The sequence below is a fragment of the Musa acuminata genome, unplaced genomic scaffold, assembly GCF_036884655.1.
Source record: "Musa acuminata AAA Group cultivar baxijiao unplaced genomic scaffold, Cavendish_Baxijiao_AAA HiC_scaffold_1077, whole genome shotgun sequence".
NCBI classification, from domain to species: domain Eukaryota; kingdom Viridiplantae; phylum Streptophyta; class Magnoliopsida; order Zingiberales; family Musaceae; genus Musa; species Musa acuminata.
Window position 1 is genome coordinate 456,339 of NW_027021291.1, and position 24,671 is coordinate 481,009.

A 24,671-nucleotide genomic window follows, 5' to 3' on the forward strand; every position below is an offset into this window, starting at 1 on the left:
CCTTAGGGTATGTGAGTGACAGTTGTGTCGGGTCTTCGTGTGGCTGGTTTCGGACACTAATGTTATTCATTTCCTGTAGAGATGGTGAACCTTTGGTCGCTCCTGGAGAATCCGGCGTCGCAGCCTCCTTCCCCGACTCCAGATACCGCCTTGCGGCCTCCTCCCCCCGCTCTGGCGACCGAATCACAACCTCCACAGCCGGCTTTGGCAGCCGAATCGTCGCCCCCTCCCTCGGCGCTGGTGACCGAACCGCAACCCGGTACGGAGGGTGCCCCCTTGGAGGTCGGGGACGGGCGCCCTTCAAAGAAGGCGAAGGTATGCGCGTCGAAAGGGCCGGGAACGAGCTCCCGTCAGGGCGGGGTGGGGCCTGATCGGCGCGTGGCGGGGAAGGGGCCCCACCCCGTCTCCGTGCATGGCTTGTGCCGGCTCCCGGCTGGGGATGGGGAGCCGTTCCTGGCACGGCTGGTCGGCGAGATCCCGCGTGGCAAGCCCCGCGAGCCCCTGGTCGCCCGCTGGGAGGGTCTTTTCCGGGGGGATAGGGTGTGGGCCGGAGGGGATCCCTCTGCGGCGTTCCTCCGAGGGGCGCTCCATCCCGACCTGGCTCGGGATTTGTACACCCTGCCCTCGGAAACGCTCCTTAACAAGTCTGCTCAATCGCTGGTCTGGGTAAGTATATCTTTCTCTTGGGGTTTGGCTGCTTGGTGCCGACTTCCTTGACACTTTTCTCCTTCTGCAGGGTCTTCATTATGCGACTGCCCTGATGGACAGGGTGCGGGATGCCGGCCGAACCGTCGGGGGCCTCGTTTGTCGTAACGCTGAGCTCAGCCACCAGATTGTCACGGACTTAGCTGGTTTTGCCTAAGTCGTGCGGCACCCTTGCGCGTCCGTCCGCAAAGGTCAGCCTCCCCGAAGCCTCCCATGGTCCCATAGGTCCCACAAAAGAGAGAACAGGATAGAGAAAAGGCCTCGCTCGGGATCCATAAGCAAACATCTCCGAAAAACACTTTATAGACAATGCAAATAGCAAACAGACTTTACAAGCTCTGAACAGTTGCACAATAAAGGGTAAAATGGTCCATTACAGACCGAAAAGCTCTCGCGCGTGTCCACATGACACAACCTTTATTTACAAGCCTAAAGAGGCCACAAACTTAACTCAAATGGGACTTTGAAGCCTTCGGCCGCCCCTTTACATTCTGTACAAGGCATGAACATGCCAAAAGACACGGACACACATAAGCATTACATCCAACATCTTGTTTAGAAGTTTGTCCGTGACATTCTCCCCCACTTATCCCTTCGACGTCCTCGTCGAAGCCTTTGTGAACACTGCAACTCTTCGCCTTTGCTGAGTCTTCAATCTTCCGCTCTAGCTGCAATGCGCCTCCTGGCTCCCAACTGCTCTCCGCTGCTGTTTTTGAGTAGTCGACCCTTTAATCCGCCATGCTGCTACAACTCACCAATGACTATGACTCTGTTGGGGGGTTGGCTGAGTTGTGTTAATCCTTGTTGATTTATGCGGATCCGCCAGATGAAGGAAAAGACCATCTTTACTGCGCCAGTTTCTCAAAAATTCCACATGCTGCTTGAACTGGATGAATGCTTGTTGGAGCTTTAACGAGCATCGCCTCGCAAACTTCTGAAGTTTTGGGTCCTTCCTCCACAAAATCTGCTCATTGACTCTTCTTTCAGTTAGTTGTCACATCCAAGTAGGTTCGCATCACTTCCGCTTTCGATTGGCATTTCATTGGGAAATGAAGCGGACAATATACTCTCAGTAGCACTGATCACCGCTGGTGAGGATTTGACAACTATTATCTTCCGTTACCTTCGAAGGGTCTTTGAACTTGTGCAGAGCTCCTCTGCTGGATAGATAAGAGAACTGGGGTACTCGATTTCGCCCATTCTCTGAAGAGTAGAGAAGGCAAAGGTTACTTGACTTCGCCCGCCTCCTCGAGGTTGTACTTCATGCATCGAGCTGGTTACTGGCCTTCGCCTGCTCTTTGCTCACACTTCTGAAGCACTTGAAGTGTTTGCACTCCTTGCGTTGAGTTAGCTACTGTGATTCACTTTCTCAATGCCATTGAACTTCTGGAATGCAGGAAGTTTTCGCCCCAACTTGGAGTAATTTTCTGATAGATGAGGTCACCTCTGGGATTGTACCGTCTTCTCCATCAACCCTGCCGCCTACTCCGCTGAGTAGCAAAGGTACAGCACCGCGTACTGCCTGCTTCGTTCCTTGGTCGTGCACTCTTGTATGACCCGAAGTCCTTCACTTACGGCAATCTTGATGAGAAACTTGTTGACACCGGTCTTACGAAGTTTCTTAGCCTCTGCCCTTCAGCCTTGTCTCGATACTTGGAGATTGCCACTGCATGCTCCACCTCCTCGGCCCCTTTCACGACCAAGCGCTCTCCCTCCGTAAGAGCAAGGGATCAATGACTTGCACGGAAGTCCCGCCTCTGCGGTACCATGGCGCTGCCATGCCCATGGCACTACTATCCGTCGCCTCGCATCTGCATCCCTTTTCTTCACAATCAGTAGATATGCCTCTGTGGTACTCCTCCGAGTCCACCTCCATTCTACCTGCTGCTTGATTTTGGGTAGCTAAGTCCCTCTGGACTCGTCGTCGCTTCCTCGCCCCTTTCGACCCCCTGCTTCAACACCTCTGTGTTCTCCAAGCAGTCCGTCTGGTCGATGGAGAGACAGACTGCAACTCCCATGCATGGCCTCTGCCATCACGTTGTAGAGTTTGCACCGATTTTGTTCTCCTTAGCTTCCTTGGTAGCAACGTTCGCTTACTCGACCTTGTCCTCTGACTTGTCGGGCTCCCGTAAGCGAATATGAGCTCTGGAGCAGTCCAACTCTCCAGCTGCTTCGATCATACTGCTGTATGATCAAGTCCCTCCCATGGAACTCACTGGTACTTGCATTCGAACTTTTCCCTTGGTGGAACACAGCCCCCATATGCTGATGACCAAGGCTTTCATCCGATGCAAAATTCGATGCACGCACGGAAGACCCGCCTCTGCGGTACCATGGCCTTCACTCCTTGAATCCATAGCCCTTCTTGCCGTCGTGTTGTTCACCGAAGTGGAGCTTCCAGTAGCTCCCGATCATACCTCCGTATGATCTAGTCCCTCACGGGGCCCATTGTGTGTATCGCATTGCCACGAACTGTTCCACCACACGATCCGCTGCACCATGTCGCCTCCTGGTGACATCTCCATTGCATTCTGATCCTTGTGGGATGAACTCAAATTGTGGTCCCTCCATGTGTGGCCTATGCCAATACATCGCAGGATCTCTTCCACCTTCGATTTTGTTCGCTCCTTTGGCAATCGACCTTCATCCACCCACTCTTGGGTCACACCAAGATGAAGCACCGCTCTAGGACAGTCCGTCGCCTAGTAGCTCCCGAAGTCCCCCGACTTCGCTGCAATTAGTGCACCATTGTCTGGATCCTGGGCCTCTACCCCTACCAGCACAATCTTCGCTGCGCACCGCCCCCTTTATAGCAACTTGAATGACAACACTGTGGCATATTCTTCAAGAGTATCCGCCTCTGCGTCCTCTTGCCCCGTGCTAAGACCTTCTGAACCCAACTTCGCCTCCGCAAATTGAGTCGCCTTAGTTCCTCCATCAAATGCTCCTCCGAGAGAAAGTGCATGTGCCCAGAAGCTCCCTTCGTCTTTGGCACCATGCAAGATGAGTCCGCTCCGTCAAAATGAATGACCCATGGAACAACATGATCCTGCTCTTGCCTCTGCAAGAGTTCATGTCCTTGACCTCTGTCCAAGGAAAGCACAATGCCTCTGCTCCATGTTCCATCTTCTATGCTGGCTCCCTTCATGCGGCTTGGGTACTTCACCAAGTTACACCCAAGTTGCTCCGCTCCTCGTTTTTGCATTGAGTTGATGGTGGCCCTCGCGCCCACCATTCCACGGGTCAGCCCTCCCTTGAGTCCGATCTCCATATCGACTCCAAGTGTGCCATCATTTGTGTTGCTTTGGGTCGCTCCCCCACTTGATCTCGCAATGCATCCACCAATGCATTCTCTCAAGCGAGATCATGCGACGACTCCTCGCCGCTTGCTCAGTCCATTGAGTTTCGTGGAGTTATTGTTTGTTGAGGTACTCCTCCTCAACTAGTGAGGTCCGCCCCCACATGATTCTCCCTCTGGAGAGCCGGGACTTATCCCTCCTGGATAACTGTCCCGTTGGAGCAACATCTCTCTTCATTTCGGAGACCACCATCCCCTTGGACTACTCCGATCTGCTGAACAAACTGTGCTTTGTTCTGCCTCCTGCAAACGCACTTGCTAGATTGCGACTCCACGTCAATACAGCCCCAACTGCACCCCTCAAGGTCTAGCAACATGCTGAACTAGTTGCACCCTTCAGCCTCCACCGGACGTATCCTTCACATGCCGAAGAGAAAGTTTCAATGCTCCAATGGCGCCAAGTTTCGGTCGCCTTGGGATGGCCACGAACATTCCATCATTCGCCTACAAGCCCATGTATGAGTACCAAATTCTTCGAGCTAGCAATTCCCCTCACCTCTGTGAGCTTTGCACAACTCTTTTGGTCGTTGAGCAACTCATTCCACTTTGCATGGTCTCATCCTTTACCAAGCGCCTCGCTTGCCTTGAGCACCATCAAGTATAGTTGTCAACGTTGAGCCATAGCTCAAACTCAGCCATCCCAACTTTTGTGCGCTTCACATTCTTCCAAGCTTGTCTATTCTCGTGGTGCCTCTTGCGCGAAGGGTTGGCCATTCCTCTGAATGCAAATCTTAGATGCCCGCTCCTCTGAGCGACTCCTTTTCCCTACATCTCCATGCCCGTTTTCCCCCAAACGGTCGCGCGTGTGCTGACTGCCCTCAACGCAGTCCCGCTAGGTCCCCCACGTTTGCATGCTAAGTGTTTCTATGAGTGCTTGTCCCGCTCTGATACCATCTGTCACGGACTTAGCTGGTTTTGCCTAAGTCGTGCGGCACCCTTGTGCGTCCGTCCGCAAAGGTCAGCCTCCCCGAAGCCTCCCATGGTCCCATAGGTCCCACAAAAGAGAGAACAGGATAGAGAAAAGGCCTCGCTCGGGATCTACAAGCAAACATCTCCGAAAAACACTTTATAGACAATGCAAATAGCAAACAGACTTTACAAGCTCTGAACAGTTGCACAATAAAGGGTAAAATGGTCCATTACAGACCGAAAAGCTCTCGCGCGTGTCCACATGACACAACCTTTATTTACAAGCCTAAAGAGGCCACAAACTTAACTCAAATGGGACTTTGAAGCCTTCGGCCGCCCCTTTACATTCTGTACAAGGCATGAACAAGCCAAAAGACACGGACACACATAAGCATTACATCCAACATCTTGTTTAGAAGTTTGTCCGTGACAAGATGGCGGAGATTCAGGCCAAAAGCGGGCCGGAGGTTGTGGCGGCTGCTGAGGAGCGTGCCTCGGGCTTTGAGGCGGAAGTCGTCCGTCTCCGGTTGGAGCTTGAGGCCTCCAAAGAGGCCAACGACGCCATGAAGGAGGCCAACGGGGAGCTCCAAAAACTGATGCGGATAGAACGAACCGAGCTCCGTCTGGTGAAGGCCGAGGCGAGTGCCCTTAGCAAGAAGCTGGAGGGCGCAAACGCCGAGGTGAAAAAGGCCTCGGAGGCGTTGGCGGAGGAGACCCTGCTTCGACCCCTGAAGGACAAGGCACTCATCGAGGCGTACAAGAAGTCGGAAGGGTTCGAACTCGGGCTGACGCGGACGGGGCGGGTATCCTTCGAATACGGGTATCGAATCGCTACGTCGCGCTTCCGTGCTCGCCATCCTGGTCTCGAGGTGGACGAGGACCCCTTCAACTCTCACCCCGAAGACCGAGGTGTGGACATGCCCGAGGAGGTTCCCTTCGACGACCGTTTGGAGGTCCCCCGGCAGTGAGGACGAGCTTCAGCCCTGCGGGCTTATGTGCGCCGAGCCTTTGTGCTTCCTCTGGGTGCCGAGTCTTGTATTTCTCCATTTTTTAAATAAAGGAAGCTTTCTACCATTTGTGTACTGTCCGGCCAGAGAGGCCTTTCGCTTGGCGGCGCGATCTTCCCTTATTCTAAACAAAAAATCTCCTAAGGTTCCGGACGTTCCATGTTCTTGGCAAGCGGGACCCGTCCATTGTCGCGAGCCTGTATGTGCCTGGTCGGACTACCTCGATGATCCGATAAGGTCCTTCCCAGTTGGGGGCCAGCTTCCCCCCAGCCCTGGTCGGGTTGCTGACTTTGGCCCTTCGCAGGACTAAGTCGTTCATTTTAATAGGCCGAGGTCGTACCCTGCGGTTGTACACCCGGGCAACTGCTCTTTTGTAAGAAAGATCCCTCAGGTGTGCGCCGGTGCGCCGCTCTTCGATCAGGTCCAAGCCGGCGCGCAGCCCCTGGTCCGATGTGGTCTCGTGGTACTCTTCTACTCGAGGGGTAGGGAATACTACCTCGGGGGGTAGGACGGCCTCGGTCCCATACGAGAGGCTGTAGGGTGATTCCCCGGTGGCTGTTTTGGGGGTGGTCCGCAAGGACCACAAGATGCTGGGTAACTCCTCGACCCAGGCCGTTCGGGAAGCTGATACCCTTCTTTTGAGCCCGTCCAGGATAGATCGGTTTGTTACCTCGGCCAGTCCATTCGTCTGGGGGTAGGCTACCGAGCTGTGTTTTAACCGGATTCCATAGCTAGCGCAGAATTCTTGAATCCTTTTGCCGACGAATTGGGTCCCGTTGTCCGTGACGATGGTCCTGGGGAGGCCGAACCGGGTCACGATGTTTTTCCATATGAACTTCTTGATCTGCTGCTCGGTGATCGCCGCCAGTGGTTCAGCTTCCGGCCATCGGGTGAAGTAGTCTATTGCGACCACAATGTATCTTCTCTGCCCTGAGGCTGGGGGGAAGGGGCCGAGGAGATCCAGCCCCCATTGCGCGAACGGCCACGCGCAGGTGATGGGGGAGAGCGGCACCGCCGGCAGTTGGGGGGTCCGGGCGTGCCTTTGGCACGGGCCGCACTTCCGTACGTAGGCCTTCGCGTCCTGGACCATGGTGGGCCAGTAATAGCCTTGGCGGAGAATTTTGCAGGCCAGGGTTCGGCCGGCGATGTGCTCTCCACAAATCCCTTCATGGACCTCGGCCAAGACAGTCGTCGCCTCCTCTGGCTCGAGGCACCGTAGAAGAGGGTGGGAGAAAGTTCGCTTCGGAGTACCATGCATGTTTTCGGCGAATATGTCGGGCTGCGGCTTCGTCGGTGGGGAGGGTCCCGTCGCGTTTGTAGCGCAGCATGTCCCATACCCAGGTGGCTCGGGAGTCGGCCGCCGAAACACACGCGACCGGGATAGAGGGGGAGGGGAGCTCCTCGATCCCGTGGGTGGTGCCCGGGGGTCGCTTCGAGGCTAGCTTGGCCAGCTCATCGGCACGGTCGTTCTGAAGTCTTGGCACCCTGGATATCGTGAAGTGTGCGAAACATGAGGCTAAGTTTTTTACCTCCGCTACGTACTTTGCCATGGTGGGTTCTCTGGCCACGTATCCGCCGTTAAGTTGCTCGGTCACCAGCTGTGAATCGGTGAGGACTTTGATGGCGTCAACCTGCATCTCGCGGGATAGTCTGAGCCCCGCCAGGAGTGCCTCGTACTCGGCTTCATTGTTGGTGGCATGGAACCCGAAGCGGAGGGAATGCTCGAACGTCTGCCCATCGGGGGCCGACAGCACTAGTCCTGCGCCTGCGCCGGTTGAAGCGGACGAGCCGTCCACCTGTACGACCCATGTTCCGCCTAGTTCACTGGGGGGCCGCCCTTCGGGATGGGCGAGCTCAGAGATGAAGTCGGCCAGTGCTTGTGCTTTGATGGCGGTCCTGGGCGTGTAGTGGATGTCGAACTCTCCGAGCTCGACCGACCACTTGAGGAGTCGCCCTGCGACATCGAATTTTGACAGTACTTGACTGAGAGGTTGGTCGGTGATTACCTTGATCGGATGAGCTTGGAAGTAGGGGCGTAACTTTCGGGCTACCAGCACGAGCGCGAGGGCGAGCTTCTCGATTGGAGGATATCGCTCCTCGGGCCCGCTCAGGACATGACTGGTGTAGTAGACGGGGAGCTGTTGGCCGGCTTCCTTGACGAGGACCGAGCTGACTGCGTGCTGTGAGGCAGCCAGGTAAACGCAGAGCTCCTCTCCAGCAGTGACTGAAGCGAGGCGGGGAAGGTTGGCTAAATGCTGCTGGACCTGTCGGAAAGCTTCCTCACACTGGGGCGTCCATTGGAAATTCTTCGGGTCTCTTATTGCACGGAAGAAGGCGAGGCAGCGATCGCCCGACCGGGACAGGAATCGGGATAGGGCGGCCAGCCGTCCGTTCAGTCGCTGTAGGTCTTTGACCGTCCGAGGGGCCTGCATGTCGAGGATCGCCTGGACCTTTTCCGGGTTGACGTCCATCCCTCTTTCGTGTATAATGAATCCGAGGAACTTTCCTGTACTGACGCCGAAGGCACACTTTGCGGGGTTGAGCCGAAGGCCGCAGTTTCGGAGTGTGGCGAATGTTTCTGATAGGTCCGTTAGGTGATCTCCCGAGACCCGGCTTTTTACAATCATGTCATCCACATAGACCTCCAAGTTTCGCCCTATCTGCTGGGCGAATATCTTGTTGATGGTCCTCTGATAAGTTGCGCCTGCGTTCTTTAGTCCGAACGGCATTACTTTGTAAAAGTATGCCCCGAGGTTGGTGATGAAGGCTATGTGTCTCTGATCCTCAGGCGCCATTCGGATCTGATTATATCCGGAGAAGGCGTCCATGAATGAGAGTCGGGCGTGCCCTGCGGTTGCATCCACGAGCTGATCAATTCTCGGAAGGGGGTAGCAGTGTTTTGGGCATGCCTGATTAAGACTGGTGTAGTCAACACACATTCGCCAGCTCCCATTATGCTTTTTTACCAGAACTACATTGGATAGCCACTGTGGGTACTTGACCTCTTCTATAAAGCCGGCCGCTAAGAGCCGTTCTACCTCTTGGCGGACAGCTTGTTGCTTGTCCGGGGCCTGGGGTCGCGGCTTTTGTTTCACCGGGCGGGCATCAGGCGATATGTTGAGGTGATGTTGGGCTACCTTTGGGTCCATGCCTGCTGCGTCGGATGGCGACCAAGCGAAGACGTCGGCGTTCTCTTGCAAGAGGCCGACGAGTTGTTCCCGCTCGTCTTGGGGTAGGTCAGTCCCGACCTTAATGGTTCGGTCCGGGCGTCCCTTTTTCAGTGACACGTCGTAGGTTGGGGCCGACGACTCGGGATGTGGATTTGGCCATTTCATTTCTCTGGGATCGTCCAGGGGTGCTTCGGTTTTTGCCCTGTTGTGTAGGGAGACCGCCGTCAGGTAGCATCGCCTGGATTCCCGAGGGCTTCCCCAAACCTCTCCAGTTCCCGCGTGAGTCGGGAATTTCACTGTCTGATGGTAAGTGGAAACCAGGGCCCTGCTTTTGTTGAGGGAAGGTCGGCCGAGGATGGCATTGTACGCTGTAGGAAGATCTACTATCAGAAAGGTCGACATCACCGTTTTAGTCTTGGGCGGTGTCCCCAGCGTCAGAGGTAGTGTGACAGATCCCAAAGGCGAAACCGAGTTGCCGGTGAACCCGGTGAGGTCCGAGTGGATGGGTTTCAGGGCTTGCTTCGTAAGTCCCAACTTCTGGAAGGCGTCGTGGAATAGTATATCCGCCGAGCTTCCTGTGTCAATCATAATCCTTCTTACCTGGGCATTGGCGATTCTGGCGGTTATTACCAGCGCGTCGTCGTGCTCCAGTCGTTCGGCGTCTTCGGGGGGAAATGCGACCTGGGGGTCAAGGGTTCCATGGGGACCCTCGTCCCTAGCCGAGCGGGCGTAGGCCTTCCTTCCAGACATGCTATCCCCTCCGGACGCTGGGCCGCCAGTGATGACACTGATTAGGCGCTCGGCCGGACCGTCTGGGCAGGGCGGGGGGATGTTGCCTGTCTGAACGTGGGGGTCGAGGCGCCCCTCCCGGCGGAGTTCGTAGATTTGCCGCGAGAGCTCGCGGCATTCCTCAGTGTCATGTCCGTTTTGGCGGTGGAAGCGGCAGTACTTGGACCGGTCGGCCAGCTCTCGCGGGTTGTTCATCGGGTAAGGGGTTTTGAGCAGTCCCCTTTCCCTGATCTGGAGAAAGATTTCTGTCCGGGATGTACCCATTGGGAGCGGGAGGGGTCTTAGCAGGGGAGGATCGGGTTGGTGGAGCTTGCGTCTGGGAGGGAGCGGTCCCTGAGCCGGCTCTGGTCTTTCCCTCTTGTGTTCCTGCCGTTTCCCCCCCGTCCAGGCTTCGACTTCCACGAACTGGTTCGCGCGCTGGAGCATCTCGGGGACCGAGGTAGGAGGTCGCTCCACGAGAGACCAGAAGAGTCGGGAGGGACGCAGACCTGTTACGAACGCCTGCATTGACAGTGAAGGGTGAGCGTCCGGGAGTTCCCGGATCCTTGTAGCAAAGCGATTTACGTAAAGGGAGAGGGGCTCATCCTCCTTCTGGCTAAGCCCGAGGAGGAACGCCATGGAAGGCTTCGGGCGAGCGCAAGCTATGAAGTGGAGCTCGAAGTCCTTGGCGAGCTGGTCGAATGAGGCGATCGTCGCAGTCTTCAAGCCTCCGTACCACGCGAGGGCCGGCCCTCTCAACGTGGTGGGGAATGCCCTGCTCATCAAGGCGTCAGAGGTCCCGTACAATGACATCTGTGCGCGGAAGGCCGCCGTGTGGTCGGCCGGGTTGGCAGAGCCATCATAAGTGTCCAGGGGGGGGAGTCGGAAGCCTGGGGGAATGGCGTGCTCCAGTATCTTCGGCACGAACGGCGACCCCTGATGCGGGCCTTCCGTGGGCTCTCCTGGTGGCCCGGCACGGATTTCCCTTTGCACATTGTCAAGCCGTTGGTTGACGAGACGCAACTGAGCGCGGAGGGAAACTGCAGAGTTCGAGGATAGTGCCTCTGGTTCCGAATGGCCTTCCGGGCAGATCGCCGCCTGCTCACGGGGTTGAGATAGCGGCACCCGAGGTGAAGTGGGGAGCTCTCGAGGCTGGGTGGGAGCTTGACTAGGGACCCCCTGTTGATACAACAGTTGGGGTCCCGGGGGCCGAGATGGACGGGAGACAAGGGGGACAATGGTTTGTACCATGTCGGTGAGTAGCTGGACCTGGTGAGTGAGGCCGTGGAAGGCTTCGGCCGATACGGGCGGCGGATCGCCGGTGGTTCCGTCGGGGGGCGATAGGCCCGGATCGTTGAAGATCCGCCAGTAGCGCTCCGAAGCCGTAGCGGGATGCTCTTCCCGAGGTCCTTGGAGAAGGGGGGGTTCCCCCGTAGCCTCGGTCGGGAATGGTCCCCCGATCGCGAGTCTGGCACGATCGTCCTGATGATCGCTCGACATGCTGGGCCCTCCTTCTAGCGCCAAAATGTTACGGTAAGTAACTTTTTAAGCCGTGGCCTCGGGGCCGACGCGGCTCGGTTCTGGGGCTCGGAATGTCGGGGATCTCGGGCGCAGCTCCCTCGGGGTCTCCCGGTCGGGATTGGTCGTTCGGGGCGGTAGATCGGGTCGGCAGCTCCGCAGCAGCGCCAGGAAGAGGCCACCTCGTCTTCGTTCCTGCACACAGGTCGGGTCGGAAGCTCGGCCCGACCCCTCCGACGATCAAGTTAGAGGGAGATGTGGAGGGGGTTTTGGAGGACGAAATGCCTCCATACAAGTGTGGTGTGTGAGTGTGTCCTCCTCCGCTTGTCTGGAACTCCCTAGTATTTATAGATGGGCCTGGGTAAATACCTCACGTTGCGTCTAACACGCCCATTGGGGCTGTGTGGGAGGCCGGGCTGCTGCAGGGTATGGCGCATCTCGGTTGGCGTGTTCCTTACCCTTGACCGAGCCCAGAAGGCGCAGAGCTGGGCTCGTTGGCCGAGGGGTGGTGGCGTTGTTGTGACGGACGGGGTCCAGTCCGGGCGTTAATGCGCCTGGGTCGACGTCCCAGGGTTTCGTTGACCGGGGAGTGAGGCCTTGGTACAGGGTGGCCGGCGTCATTCACATCATGTCACCATTATTGCCCTCATCACTTCCTAAATGCCTGTGTGCAACGATATCTAATCAGTATCAAAGCCTTGTAGAAACAGCCAGATGATACAATGAGTTGAGGTTCCCCCAACCTGCAGTTTGCTGTGGTGAGTGGTTGACAGCCTCGTGCGCCATCACAAGTACACACCCTGGAAAGGCAGGCGAAGGCAAGTGAAGCCCATCGACTCCGACAGCTCATTAGGTGAGAAGGAAGGAGATATAAAATACTCCATTGGGACAGAGAGACGCCCCTATTCTTTCTTCTCTGGTCCCATTAAAGTCAGCAGCGCCACTTCCATCATGACTGCAGCAGCAGACTCCATTTCCACGCCTAATTTGCTGCTGCATCTCCACATTTCTGCCGACCTGAGAGCCCATTAAAGAAAGTAGAAACTGCGAGGAAATGGTCTCTTAAGAGACCCTCTGCTGCCACTTTCATGGCAGTAACGAATGCTTTTTTACTCCAGTTTGATTCACCGCCTTTTCATTGCACAAGTTCTTCGACTGGGGAGAACATCTGTCGACCCTCGTCGATTCTTTCACGTAAGAGATGGATAGCATGCAGCCGCTGTGCCTCGTCTTCCTCTTCCTCTGCTCCACCCTGTTGCTGCAGTGGTCGCAGGGATGTCACCCCCACGACCGTTCGGCCCTTCTCGCCTTCAAGGCCGGCATCACCGCCGACCCCTCCGGCCTCCTCCGCTCCTGGGACTCGGCCACGGACTGTTGCTCCGCGTGGGACGGCGTGGCCTGCGACGCTGCCACTCGCCGCGTCGTCAACGTCTCCCGCCCTGGCCTCTCCTCGGGGCCCGACTTCATCTCCGACGCCTCCATTGCCGGGAGGCTCTCGCCTGCCCTCGGCGACCTCTTCTCCCTCCGGTTGCTCGATCTCAGCAACCTCAAGCAGCTCGCCGGCCCCATTCCACCCGCCCTCGGCCGCCTCTCGAACACCTCCTCGACTCCAACCAACTCACCGGTTGCATCCCCTCCGCGTTCGCAAACCTCACCCGACTATTAATGCTCTATTTTACGTCTTATATAAAACATAGTTTAATCGGATTTCTTTGTGCGAAATGACTTTCGATATTTGACATTTTTTCTTGAAACCACACATGAATAAGTGTTAAGGTTTCAAAAATCAATCTTTTAATGTACGATTTTGAACTCTTTTAAATGAAACCAAAAGAAACCGTTGTTGACATGTACATCCGTTTTACGGATGTCGTCAATGGTTTAAAAACAATTGGTAGAAGTTTTTCGGATTTTGAACTTGTAAACAAGATTTTACATTCTCTTTCTAAAAATTGGAATTCAAAAGTAACTGTGATAAAAGAAGCTAAAAATCTAAACAACTTACCACTTGAAGAACTAATTGATTCGTTAATGACATATGAAAATGGTGTACAATACACATGATGAACATGATGAACAAAACAACCTTTCAAAGAACATGAACGATTTGAGATATAGAACACAAGAAAACCACTTGAGCATAAGCTGAAGTGGTGATGAATTTGAACTTGTATAGAAATTTAAAAAGTTAATAAAACAAAAATTAAAGAATAAAAAAAACGGAATTCATCGGTTGGGTACATGCAACGGAGGCATTAGACCTCCATGGCAACCACCTCACCGGCTCCATCCCCATGGAGATCGGATTGCTGCGAAGGCTCACTATTCTTGATCTTTCAGAGAACAAGATCTCCGGCGGCATCCCCAGGTCCATAGGCAAACTCGAAACCTTGATAGTTCTTGATAGGGGTAATAATGGCGACATGACGCGTCACGACGTCGGCCTCACCTGGGTGCCACTCTATCCGAGGAGGAGGGCAATAATGCTAACTCGACATGCGCTGACGTCATCCGCTCTCAGACAACGACTTCATCGTTGCTTGACCTCGTGCGCTTGACCGAGGTAGAGGAGGACGACAACCGACCCTCGCCCATACCCTTCGACATTTCGGTTCTCCACGCAACGTCAATAGCAATGTCAAACGCTACCAGCCTGCCCCTTGCAAGCGGGCACATCAGGGAACAGTAAGCTTCCCTATAAATACCCTTACCTTCTGAATGGAAAAGGGGGACTGGAACTTCTACTTCTCCACCTAAAACCCTCTTCGCTTCCTCTAACTTGGTCGTCGGAGGGGTCGGGCCGAGCTTCCGACCCGACCTCCGTGCAGGTATGAAGACGCCCGACCTCCCGCTGGGCTCCCGACGTGGAGCCGCCTCCATGAGGACCCGACGACACCAGCACGCGACCACCCAGACGGTTCGTCGAAGCCCACCTCGGAGAGATCCCCTCGTCGACCGAGCCCGAACCAAGCCGCGTCGGCCCCCGAGGCCACGGCTTACAGTTGTTTACCACAACATTTTGGCGCTAGAAGGAGGGCTCGGAATGTCGGGTGATCACTCGAGCGGCTCAGACGAGCTTACGGCTGAGAGGTCGCGCCCGACCGAAGCCTCGCGGGAACGGCCCTCGCACGGAGACCATCGTGACGAACACCTCGCCATGACCTTAGGACGATATTGTCAAATAATCAACGACCCGGGCTTGTCGCCACACGGCGGCGCCCCAGCCGACTCGATGCCCGTGTCGCCCGAAGCCTTTCAAGCCCTCGTTCATCAGGTCCAAGCTCTAACGGACATGGTGCAATCCATCATCCCGTACATTGCTAAACCGCTGTGGCAAGAAGAGCCACCCGTTCAGGCTCACACGCCGCCCTTGGAGTCTCCCGGCTCGCCTCGGATCCCGTCATTACCACTCGAGGATCGAGTGATGGCAAACCCGAGCGACTGCCCGGAACCCGAGGCACTCTCTTCGGAATCTCTATGGGCCCAGTTGCGGCTCGTCAGCCAGCGACTCGACGAGCTGCAGAAAGAGGTCCATAGGTCCAGGGGAGAGGTAAGGGAGGACGTACACCAAGGGTCTCCATTCACGCCCGAGATACGGGATCTGACAGTCCCCTCGGACTTCCAGCTCCCCTCTCTAGATGCTTACGATGGCTCCGCCGACCCGGCGGACCATGTAGCTACTTTTCGCGCCCAGATGGCGCTATACGGGACATCTGATGCTCTGATGTGTAGAGTGTTTCCCACAACTCTGAGAGGGCCGGCCCACGCGTGGTACGGCGGCTTGAAGACCGGAACGATCGCGTCTTTCGACCAGCTCGTCAATGACTTCGAGCTCCACTTCATGGCATATGCACGGCCGAAGCCTTCCGCGGCACTGCTCCTTGGACTCAGACAAAGGGAGGACAAGCCCCTCTTACATTTCGTGGATCGCTTTGTCACGCAAATCCGGGGTTTGTCGGACTCTCACCCCTCTCTGTTAGTGCAGGCGTACGTGATAGGCATGCGACCTTCCAGATTTCTCTGGTCCCTCGTAGAGCGACCTCCCACCACGGTGCTAGAAATGCTCCAGCGGGCTAACCGGTACATCGCAGCGGAGACCTGGGCGGCCGGGAGGAGAAGGGACGACTCCCGATCGCGGGCTCTACGAGAGAGGCCAAGCGCACACAGTGGCTACTCGATGTAGTCCTCGTGAAAGAAATCAAAGCCCTGCCTCGGTCTTTTCCGAGCGAAGGTTCAGTATCTGCCTTACCTCCACTCGACTCGCTGTTAGCCCCGGCCTAAACTCCTCCGAGCCTACACGGCTCGGCCGGAGACAACCTCGGCCTTCGCTGCGTCCCTCGGCAGCAAACTGCCGAGTCCTATCTCAGCGCGGCCTTCCCGTCTGAGATGCATCCCTCGGCCCGAGTCATACCTTTGACCCGAGCCGTGTCCCTCGGACGTAGACTGCTGAGTTCCACCTGCGCAATTTGCCCGCCTGCGTCATGCTACTCGGTCGCTCGATGCCCGAGACCTCACCAGCGTGGCCTGTCCGCCTGCATGGTGCTACTCGGTCGCTCGATGCCCAAGGCCACACCTGCGCGCCCTGCCCGCTTGTGTCGTGCTACTCGGTCGCATGATGCCCGAGACCACACCTGCGCGGTTTGCCCGCCTACGTCGTGCTCCTCGGCCGCGTAATGCCCGAGACCACTAGCGCGGCTAGCCCGCCTGCGTCGTGCTCCTCGGCTTCCTGCTCCCGAGACACACCTGCGCAGCCAGCCCGCTTGCGTGGTGCTACTCGGTCGCTCGATGCCCAAGGCCACACCTGCGCGGCCTGCTCGCCTGCGTCGTGCTACTCGATCGCACGATGCCCGAGACCACACCTGCGCGGTTTGCCCGCCTGCGCCATGCCCCTCGGCCGCGTAATGCCCGAGACCACCAGCGCGGCAAGCCAGCCCGCTTACGTCGTGCTCCTCGGTCGCGTATTGCCCGAGACCACCAGCATGGCTAGCCAGCCCGCCTTTGTCATGCTCCTCGGCTTCCTGCTCCCGAGACACGTGCGCGGCCAGCCCGACTGCATCGTGCTCCTCGGCTTCCTGCTCCCGAGACACACGTGCGTGGCCAGCCCGCCTGCGTCGTGCTCCTCGACTTCCTGCTCCCGAGACAAACCTGCGTGGTTTACCCGCCTGCGTCGTGCTCCTCGAGCCGTATCCTTCGGCTTGAGCCATATTCCTCGACCGCAGACCGCCGAGTCCTACCTCAGCGCGGCCTTCCCGCCTGAACTGGATCCCACAGCCTGAGCCACATCCTTCGGGTTGAGCCATATCCCTCGGCCGTAGACTGCTGAGTCCTATCTCAACGCGGCCTTCCCGCCTGAGATGCATCCCTCGGCCCGGGTAATAGCTTCGACCCGAGCCGTGTCCCTCGGACGTAGACTGCCGAGTTCCACCTCAGCGCAGCCTGCCCGCCTTCACCATATCCCTTGGCCTTCACCGTGTTACTCAATTGCTCGATGCCCGAGACCTCACCAGCGTGGCCAGCCCGCCTGCGTCGTGCTCCTCGGCTTCCTGCTCCCAAGACACACGCATGCGGCCAGCCCGCCTGCGTCATGCTCCTCGGCCTCCGCTAGAAGGAGGGCCCGAATGTCGAGGGATCGGCAAATCGACTTGGACTAAGCCACAACTGAGGGGTCACACCCGATCGGGGTTCCGGGGGAGCGCGCCACGTAAGGAGAACCTCGAGATGAACACCCCGCCATGACCTCGGAATGCTTTTGGCGGTCATTTAACGACCCGAGTTTGTCGCCACCCGAGGGTCCCCCTACCGACCCATCATCGGTGTCGTCCGAGGCCTTACAGGACCTCTCCTATCAAGTCCGGGCTTTGACGGGCATGGTGCAAACCATCATCCCACTAGTCCCTCGTCCGGAGCACCCGCCTGAGATCTAACCAGTGCGGCAACAAGCGCTGCCTGTCCAAGCCCACACGCTACCTCCGGAGGTCCCGACTTCGCCTCTGGACCGATCGGCCTTGCTCGGGGATCGAGCGACAACAAACCCGAGAGGTCGCCCGGAACCCGAGGCATTGTCTTCGGATTCAACGGACTCCCTGCGAGCCCAGTTACGTTTTGTTAGTCAGCGGCACGACAAAGTGCAGCAGGAGGTTCGCAGGTCAAGGGGGGAGCTCGGGGTGAACGCGCAACAGGGGTCTCCGTTCACACCCGAGATTCAAGGTCAGATAGTCCCCCCGAACTTCCAGCTCCCCTCTCTGGACGCATATGACGGCTCCACCTACCTAGCGGATCACGTGGCCACTTTCCGTGCCCAGACGGTGCTGTATAGGACCTATGATGCTTTGATGTGTAGAGCGTTCCCCACAACTCTAAGAGGATCAGCTCGCACATGGTACAACGGCCTGAAGACCTGGACGATCACCTCCTTTGATCAGCTCGTCAGTGACTTCGAGCTCAGCTTCCTGGCTTACGCCCACCCGAAGCCGTCCGTTGTGCTGCTCCTCGGACTCAACCAAAGGGAGGGCGAGCCCCTCTCCAATTTTGTGAATCGCTTTACCACATAAATCTGGGGCTTGCCGGAAGCTCATCCCTCCCTGTTAATACAGGCATTTATGATAGCCCTGCGACCTTCCAGGTTCTTCTGGTCCCTCCTGGAGTAACCCACCACCGCGGTACCGATGATGCTCCAACGGGCCAACCACTACATCGCGGCAGAAGCCTGGATGGTCGGGAGGCGGGAAAAGCACAAGAGGATCAGGCCAAGCGCCACCCCACCATAAATGAGGCCTCCTCCTTAGCCAAGCTCCTCAGCCACAGCCGGCCTGAGGTCACCTCTGCGCAGCCTACCCGCATGAGCTAAGCTCCTCTGCCGTAGCCGGTCCGAGGCATCCTCCCGAGTTAAGCTCCTCGACCGCAACCGGTTCGAGGCCGCCTCCCGAGTTAAGCTCCTCGACCGCATCAAGTCCGAGGCCACCTCTGCGCGGCCTGCCCGTCTGAGTCGCGCTCCTCGGCTGCATCTGCCCGAGACCACTACCTCAGCGTGGATCGCTTGAGTCATGCTCCTCGGTTGCTTGTTGCTCGAGACTACGACTTTTGCGCGGCCTGCCCGCTTGAGTTGCGCTCCTCGGCTTCATCTGCCCGGGACCACTACCTCAGCGTGGATCGCCTGAGTCGTGCTCCTCGACTGCTTGCTGCCCGAGACCGCGACCTCTGCGCGGCTTGCCCGCCTGAGTCGCGCCCCTCGGCTGCTTGTTGCCCGAGACCGCAACCTCTGCGCGGCTTGCCCACCTGAGTCGCGCTCCTCGGCTTCATCTGCCCGAAACCACTACCTCAGCGTGGATCGCTTGAGTCGTGCTCCTCGGCTGCTTATTGCCCGAGACCGCGACCTCTGCGCGGCCTGCCCACCTGAGTCGCGCTCCACGGCTTCATATGCCTGAGACCACTACCTCAGCGTGGATCGCTTGAGTCGTGCTCCTCGGCTGCTTGTTGCCCGAGACCGCGACCTCTGTGAGGCTTGCCCGCCTGAGTCGCGCTCCTCAACTTCATCTTCCCGAAACCACTACCTCAGCGTGGATTGCCTGAGTTGTGCTCCTCGGCTGCTTGTTGCCCGAGACCGCGACCTATGCGCGACCTGCCCGCCTGAGTCACGCTCCTCTGCTTCATCTGCCCGAGACCACTACCTTAGTGTGGATCGCCTGAGTCGTGCTCCTCGGCTGCTTGTTGCCCGAGACCGCGACCTCTACGCGGCCTGCCCGCCTGAGTCGCGCTCCTCGGCTTCATCTGCCCGAGACCACTACCTAAGCGTGGATCGCTTGAGTCGTGCTCCTCTGCTGCTTGCTGCCCGAGACCACGACCTCTGCGTGGCTTGCCCGCCTGAGTCGCGCCCCTCGGCTGCTTGTTGCCCGAGACCGTGACCTCTGCGCGGCTTGCCCGCCTGAGTCGTGCTCCTCGGCCTCATCTGCCCGAAACCACTACCTCAGCGTGGATTGCCTGAGTAATGCTCCTCGCCTGCTTGTTGCCCGAGACCGCGACCTCTGCGATGCTTGCTCGCTTGAGTCGCGCTCCTCGGCTTTATCTGCCCGAGCTCACTACCTCAGCGTGGATCGCCTGAGTCGTGCTCCTCGGCTTCATCTGCCCAAAACCACTACCTCAGCGTGGATCGCCTGAGTCGTGCTTCTCGGCTGCTTGTTGCCCGAGACCGCGACCTTTGCGCGGCCTGCCCGCCTGAGTCGGGCTCCTCGGCTTCATCTGCCCGAGACCACTACCTAAGCGTGGATCGCCTGAGTCGTGCTCCTCGGCTCCATGCCGCCCGAGACCACACCTGCACGGCCAGCCCGCCTGCGTCGTGCTCCTCGACTCCATGCCGCCCGAGACCACACCTGCGCAGCCAACTTGCCTGCGTCATGCTCCTCGGCTCCAAGCAGCCCGAGTCCCATCTCTGCGCAGCCTGCTTGCTCGAGCATGTACCTCGATTGCACGTCGCTCGAGACCACCGCGACACGCCTAGCCCGCCTTACTCTCTAAACTTGGGTCATACCCCAGGTAACGGATCGGCAACCGCACGATAAGAACGAATACAGAAAGCTGAAGCCATGGCTCAGACCCCCGTTATAACGACCGACGCATAGCTTCTTTCGGGGGGGGGGGAATATGATGAGGGTAAAAATGGCGATCAGTCTCAGAACAACGTCAACTGCTCCAAATGACGTCACGCGCCTCGGAACTTATCAGAACGTCGACCGAGGCACATTAACATCCTACAAAAGCCAATTAGAAAAAAGTGAAGTTTAAGAGCGGCAGAAGTCGTGAGATTGTTAAGAAGTCCCGTTTAATTCAAAATCATATATCATGGTCTACATCGACTCAAAATATTTATCATGGTATTAAGTTTCAATTATATATTGATACGATATTTAAGCTTTTTTTCACTTAAGTTCAGTTTACGATCATTCAAACAAAAATCCTATTTATCATGTCATATCGTGACAAATCTGAATTTTAATGTCACTCTAGTGTTTAACTGGTTGACAGCGTTGCTTTTGCATTAGAGAAACCGTCGAAGAAAGGCTGCTGCTTTGAACGACATAGAAACAAGAATACCAATGCACAACTTTATGGCATCGTGTTTTGCTGCGTCTAACTGTGCCCTTAATGCAAGGATTTCCTGGAAAATTTACAAAGATAAACCAAATTTAGACATACTAAACCAAAAACTACGGACAGAATTATCAGTAATTTTTTTTCTCCTTGATCTAGGAAACTTACCCTGTCGAGTTTGGTAATAAGTTCTGTGGTTTCTGCCCTTTGTTTCGCTAACTCGTCACGTAACTCGTCAAATATGCACCTAAACAATTAGAAAAAAGAAGTTAAAAGTAAAGCTACTACATTGATGCTACTGATGGTAGTCCTATTTGTTTGTTCCAGGCATAACAAAGCTGATAAAAAATGAACAAACTCAAATGAAACATTGGATCAACATTAGCACAGTGATCTAGCAACACTCAGACCAGAACGTCATGATGATAAATCAGAATTCAAATCAACATGAACTCTGGTTTTTTGTTACCTACAACAATCTAGTGGATTGTCAGTAAAAGTCAGATTTAGCACCAAGTTTAACTATTTTCTTATGCAATCGAGATCTCTTCATCTGAACTAGCATGGTTAACCTAGTTGTTAAATTAAAAAGGTGTATTTTCTGTAACAAATATGGACAATAATTCAGCCTGAGATATCACCACATATTCCATTATCAAAAAGACATTAACATCCCTTACTCTCTCTCTCTCGAGGTTTAGATCCAAGCGCTGCCCAACAGTTACCTTGTCGATTTCATATCTGTTTAAGACAGTGAGTTTAAATTAAAGAAAGAAGTATTAATCTGGATATAATTGGCTCACTAATCTGTTATATACTTCAATGCAAACCAGACCTAAGTTCACTACGCATTTTCTCGATATCAACTCGAAGTTTTTCAGTCTCTCGTTGCAGCAATGCATAGTGATGATCCTGCAATCATATGACATAAGTTAAAAAAAAAAGAGTATATAGAGTAGAATCTGAACAGAGTGCCTAATGAACTGTAAATTGACAATCTTGTTACCCTCTTGTAGTATTATAATAGATAAATCAGCTATCAGTTGATACATCACAAGACTGACTAACATGTTCACAATCCAACTGAGATGTACCTTTACTGAATGATATTAATTCCATGCTTTGATGACCAAGCTTGTTGAAACTGCTAATTTCAAATATGGCATGATAAAGTTCAACATGTTCACAAGTACTTTAGGGTGTCTTCATCAAAAATTTCTGAAAAGTTCCTTTGGGAAGAATATTCATGGAAATGATTGCAAATGCATGCGATATGTCTAATCATAAAAGGTCTGTTAACTTCAAAATGATTATCTGATCAAATAAGTGTTTAGTAAAACAACTTCTTAACAAATATCGGTAGCAGCAAAGCTACTGACATTGGTGGAAATGGCAGTGGAAAAAATACACACTAATTGTTCAATTTTTTCAAGCTAGAAAAGTATCAGTTCTGGAAGTCTGCCATAAATTTTTCATGCATTATGCGTCATTTGCAATATTAGCAGTTCTGGAAGTCTGCCATAAAGTATCAGTTCTGGAAGTCTGCCATAAACATAGCTAGAAACACTCGTGGGTGCAATATTAGCTATACTAACAAAAAAGATGCTTGTTGATGCTACCACACAGACTTGTGATCAAATCTATCCAAACTAAATCAATAACTTAAACATAGATTGAAGTTTCTAGACTCATTTTAAACTATTCTCACAGTGGATGTACCGAAAACTCATGCCCAGTTTGTCAATTCACAATAGAAATAACTAATATATAGTGAGCATTCAATTACTTAAACTGATATGAAAAAGGTCTCCTGTGATATTTCCGGATATATGAGAATGGAAATGTAGCAAAACAAGAAAAAGTGAAGTTATAGGAATCAAATAAAGGGGAAATAGAAAACTGACATGGGCTTCCCCATTACAGACTCATTGTCTTTTCTTTTCTCCGCTCATGTTTCCGGATAGGCCATGGAAACTTGCCAACCGATTAGGAATATCAACTTCTAATCTCCGCTCATGTTGAATTTTTTGGAAGAATTGACCAGATTTAGATATTTAAAAAGTAGTTAAAATTGCCATCTTTTGAAAATGCCTAATGATAATTCTAGTGCTAACCAGAGATTCCTTTATCCCTGTATAATTTTTAGCTAATTAAAAGGTCTCTACAACTACAAGTATGCACATAATCTCTGACACTGACAGAAAAGCATTTTAACAATGACACACTACGGAAAATAAAAATAAAAAAAGTATTTCTGATGAGCCCGCTCATTTTCATCATCTATTACCTTGCTTCCAAGGATTGAAAGCATATAGTGCTATTGCCCTACTGCCCGACGTACTTCTTTGTGATACAACTGAACAATGTGTCACGGACAAACTTCGAAACAGGATGTTTGATGTAATGCTTACGTATGTCCGTGTCTTTCTATTTGTTTATGCTTTGCACAGCATATAGATGGACAACCAAAGGTTTAATAGTCTCATTTTAGTTGGGTTTGGTGGCCTCTTTAGGCTTGTAAATAAAGGTTGTGTCATGTAGACACGTGTGAGAGATTATTCGATCTGTAATGGACCATTTTACCCCTTTGTTGTGCAACTGTTCTGAGCTTATAAAGTCTATTTGTAATTTGCATTGTCTGTGAAGTGTTTTTCGGAAATGTTTGCTTGTGGATTCCGAGTGAGGCGTTTACTCTAAACCGTTTTCTCTTTTGTGGGTCATAATGGATCATGGGAGGTGTTACGGTGAGTAACTTTTTAAGCCGTGGCCTCGGGGCCGACGCGGCTCGGTTCTAGGGCTCGGAATGTCGGGGATCTCGGGCTTAGCTCCCTCGGGGTCTCCCGGTCGGGATCGGTCGTTCGAGGCGGTAGATCGGGTCGGCAGCTCCGCAGCAGCGCCAGGAAGAGGCCACTTCGTCTTCGTTCCTGCACACAGGTCGGGTCGGAAGCTCGGCCCGACCCCTCCGACGAACAAGTTAGAGGAAGATGTGGAGGGGGTTTTGGAGGACGAAATGCCTCCATACAAGTGTGGTTTGTGAGTGTGTCCTCCTCCTCTCCTAATGGATGAGAGGGTATTTATAGGGGAGTATTCTGCAGGATGCACCTCGGTCAGCGTGTTCGGCCTGGCTTTTGCAGGATGTACCTCGGTCAGCGTGTTGGACCTGGCTTTTGCAGGATATTAGTGTGCCTCGGTCAGCGTTTTGATCAATTCCGAGGTGCATGATGTCATTTGGAGCAGCTGAGACTGTTTGCCATTTTTTCCCTTAACATATTCCCCCCCGGAAAGAAGCTATGCGTCGGTCGTTGTAACGGGAGTCCGAGGCATGGCTTCAGCTTTAGGCGGGTTGGCCGCGTGGGCGCGGTCCCGGGGAGCTGGAGGTCGAGGAGCACGACGCAGGCGGGTGAACCGCGCATGTGTGTCCTGAGAGCTGGAGGTCGAGGAGCACGACGCAGGCGGGTGAACCGCGCGGGTGTGTCCTGAGAGCTGGAGGTCGAGGAACACGACGCATGCGGGAAAACCGCGCAGGTGTGTCTTGGGTGGCGTAAAACCGTCGAGCCGAGGAGCGGCCGGGTGTGTCTTGGGTGGCGTAAAGCCGAAGAGCCGAGGAGCGGCGAGGTGTGTCTTGGGTGGCGTAAAGCCGAAGGGCCGAGGAACGGCCGAGCATGTCTTGGGTGGCGTAAAGCCGAAGGGCCGAGGAACGGCCGAGCACGTCTTGGGTGGCGTAAAGCCGAAGAGCCGAGGAGCGGCCGAGCATGTCTTGGGTGGCGTAAAGCCGAAGAGCCGAGGAGCGGCCAGGTATGTCTTGGGTGGCGTAAAGCCGAAGGGCCGAGGAACGGCCGAGCATGTCTTGGGTGGCGTAAAGCCGAAGGGCCGAGGAGCGGCGAGGTATGTCTTGGGTGGCGTAAAGCCGAAGAGCACGACGCAGGCGGGCAGGCCGCGCAGGCGTGGTCTCGGGTGGCGTAAAGCCGAAGAGCCGAGGAGCACGACGCAGGCAGGCAGGCAGCGCAGGCGTGGTCTCGGGTGGCGTAAAGCTGAGGAGCACGATGCAGGCGGGCAGGCCGCGCAGGCGTGGTCTCGGGTGGCGTAAAGCCGAAGAGCCGAGGAGCACGACGCGGGCAGGCAGGCCGCGCAGGCGTGGTCTCGGGTGGCGTA

The 24,671-nt window shown here is 55.0% G+C and overlaps 3 protein-coding genes across 3 annotated transcripts; 1 reads left to right on the forward strand and 2 right to left on the reverse strand.

Moving 5' to 3' along the window:
- Positions 1-7,145: 7,145 nt before the first annotated feature.
- On the reverse strand, positions 7,146-11,417 carry LOC135666186 (uncharacterized). Its single transcript, XM_065177758.1, has one exon. The coding sequence runs from the start codon at positions 11,415-11,417 to the stop codon at positions 7,146-7,148; it is 4,272 nt and encodes a 1,423-aa protein (XP_065033830.1).
- A 1,219-nt stretch (positions 11,418-12,636) lies between these two features.
- LOC135666187 (DNA damage-repair/toleration protein DRT100-like) lies at positions 12,637-13,101 on the forward strand. The gene has a single exon (XM_065177759.1). It carries the CDS (start codon positions 12,637-12,639, stop codon positions 13,099-13,101), a length of 465 nt encoding a protein of 154 aa, XP_065033831.1.
- Positions 13,102-20,466: 7,365 nt separating this feature from the next.
- LOC135666188 (uncharacterized) lies at positions 20,467-24,027 on the reverse strand. The gene is made up of 5 exons (XM_065177760.1): positions 23,926-24,027; positions 21,350-21,431; positions 21,245-21,260; positions 20,688-20,766; positions 20,467-20,586 (listed from the first exon to the last, which is right to left on the reverse strand). Exons 1-5 carry the CDS (start codon positions 24,025-24,027, stop codon positions 20,467-20,469), a joined length of 399 nt encoding a protein of 132 aa, XP_065033832.1.
- Between the last annotated feature and the right edge of the window lie 644 nt (positions 24,028-24,671).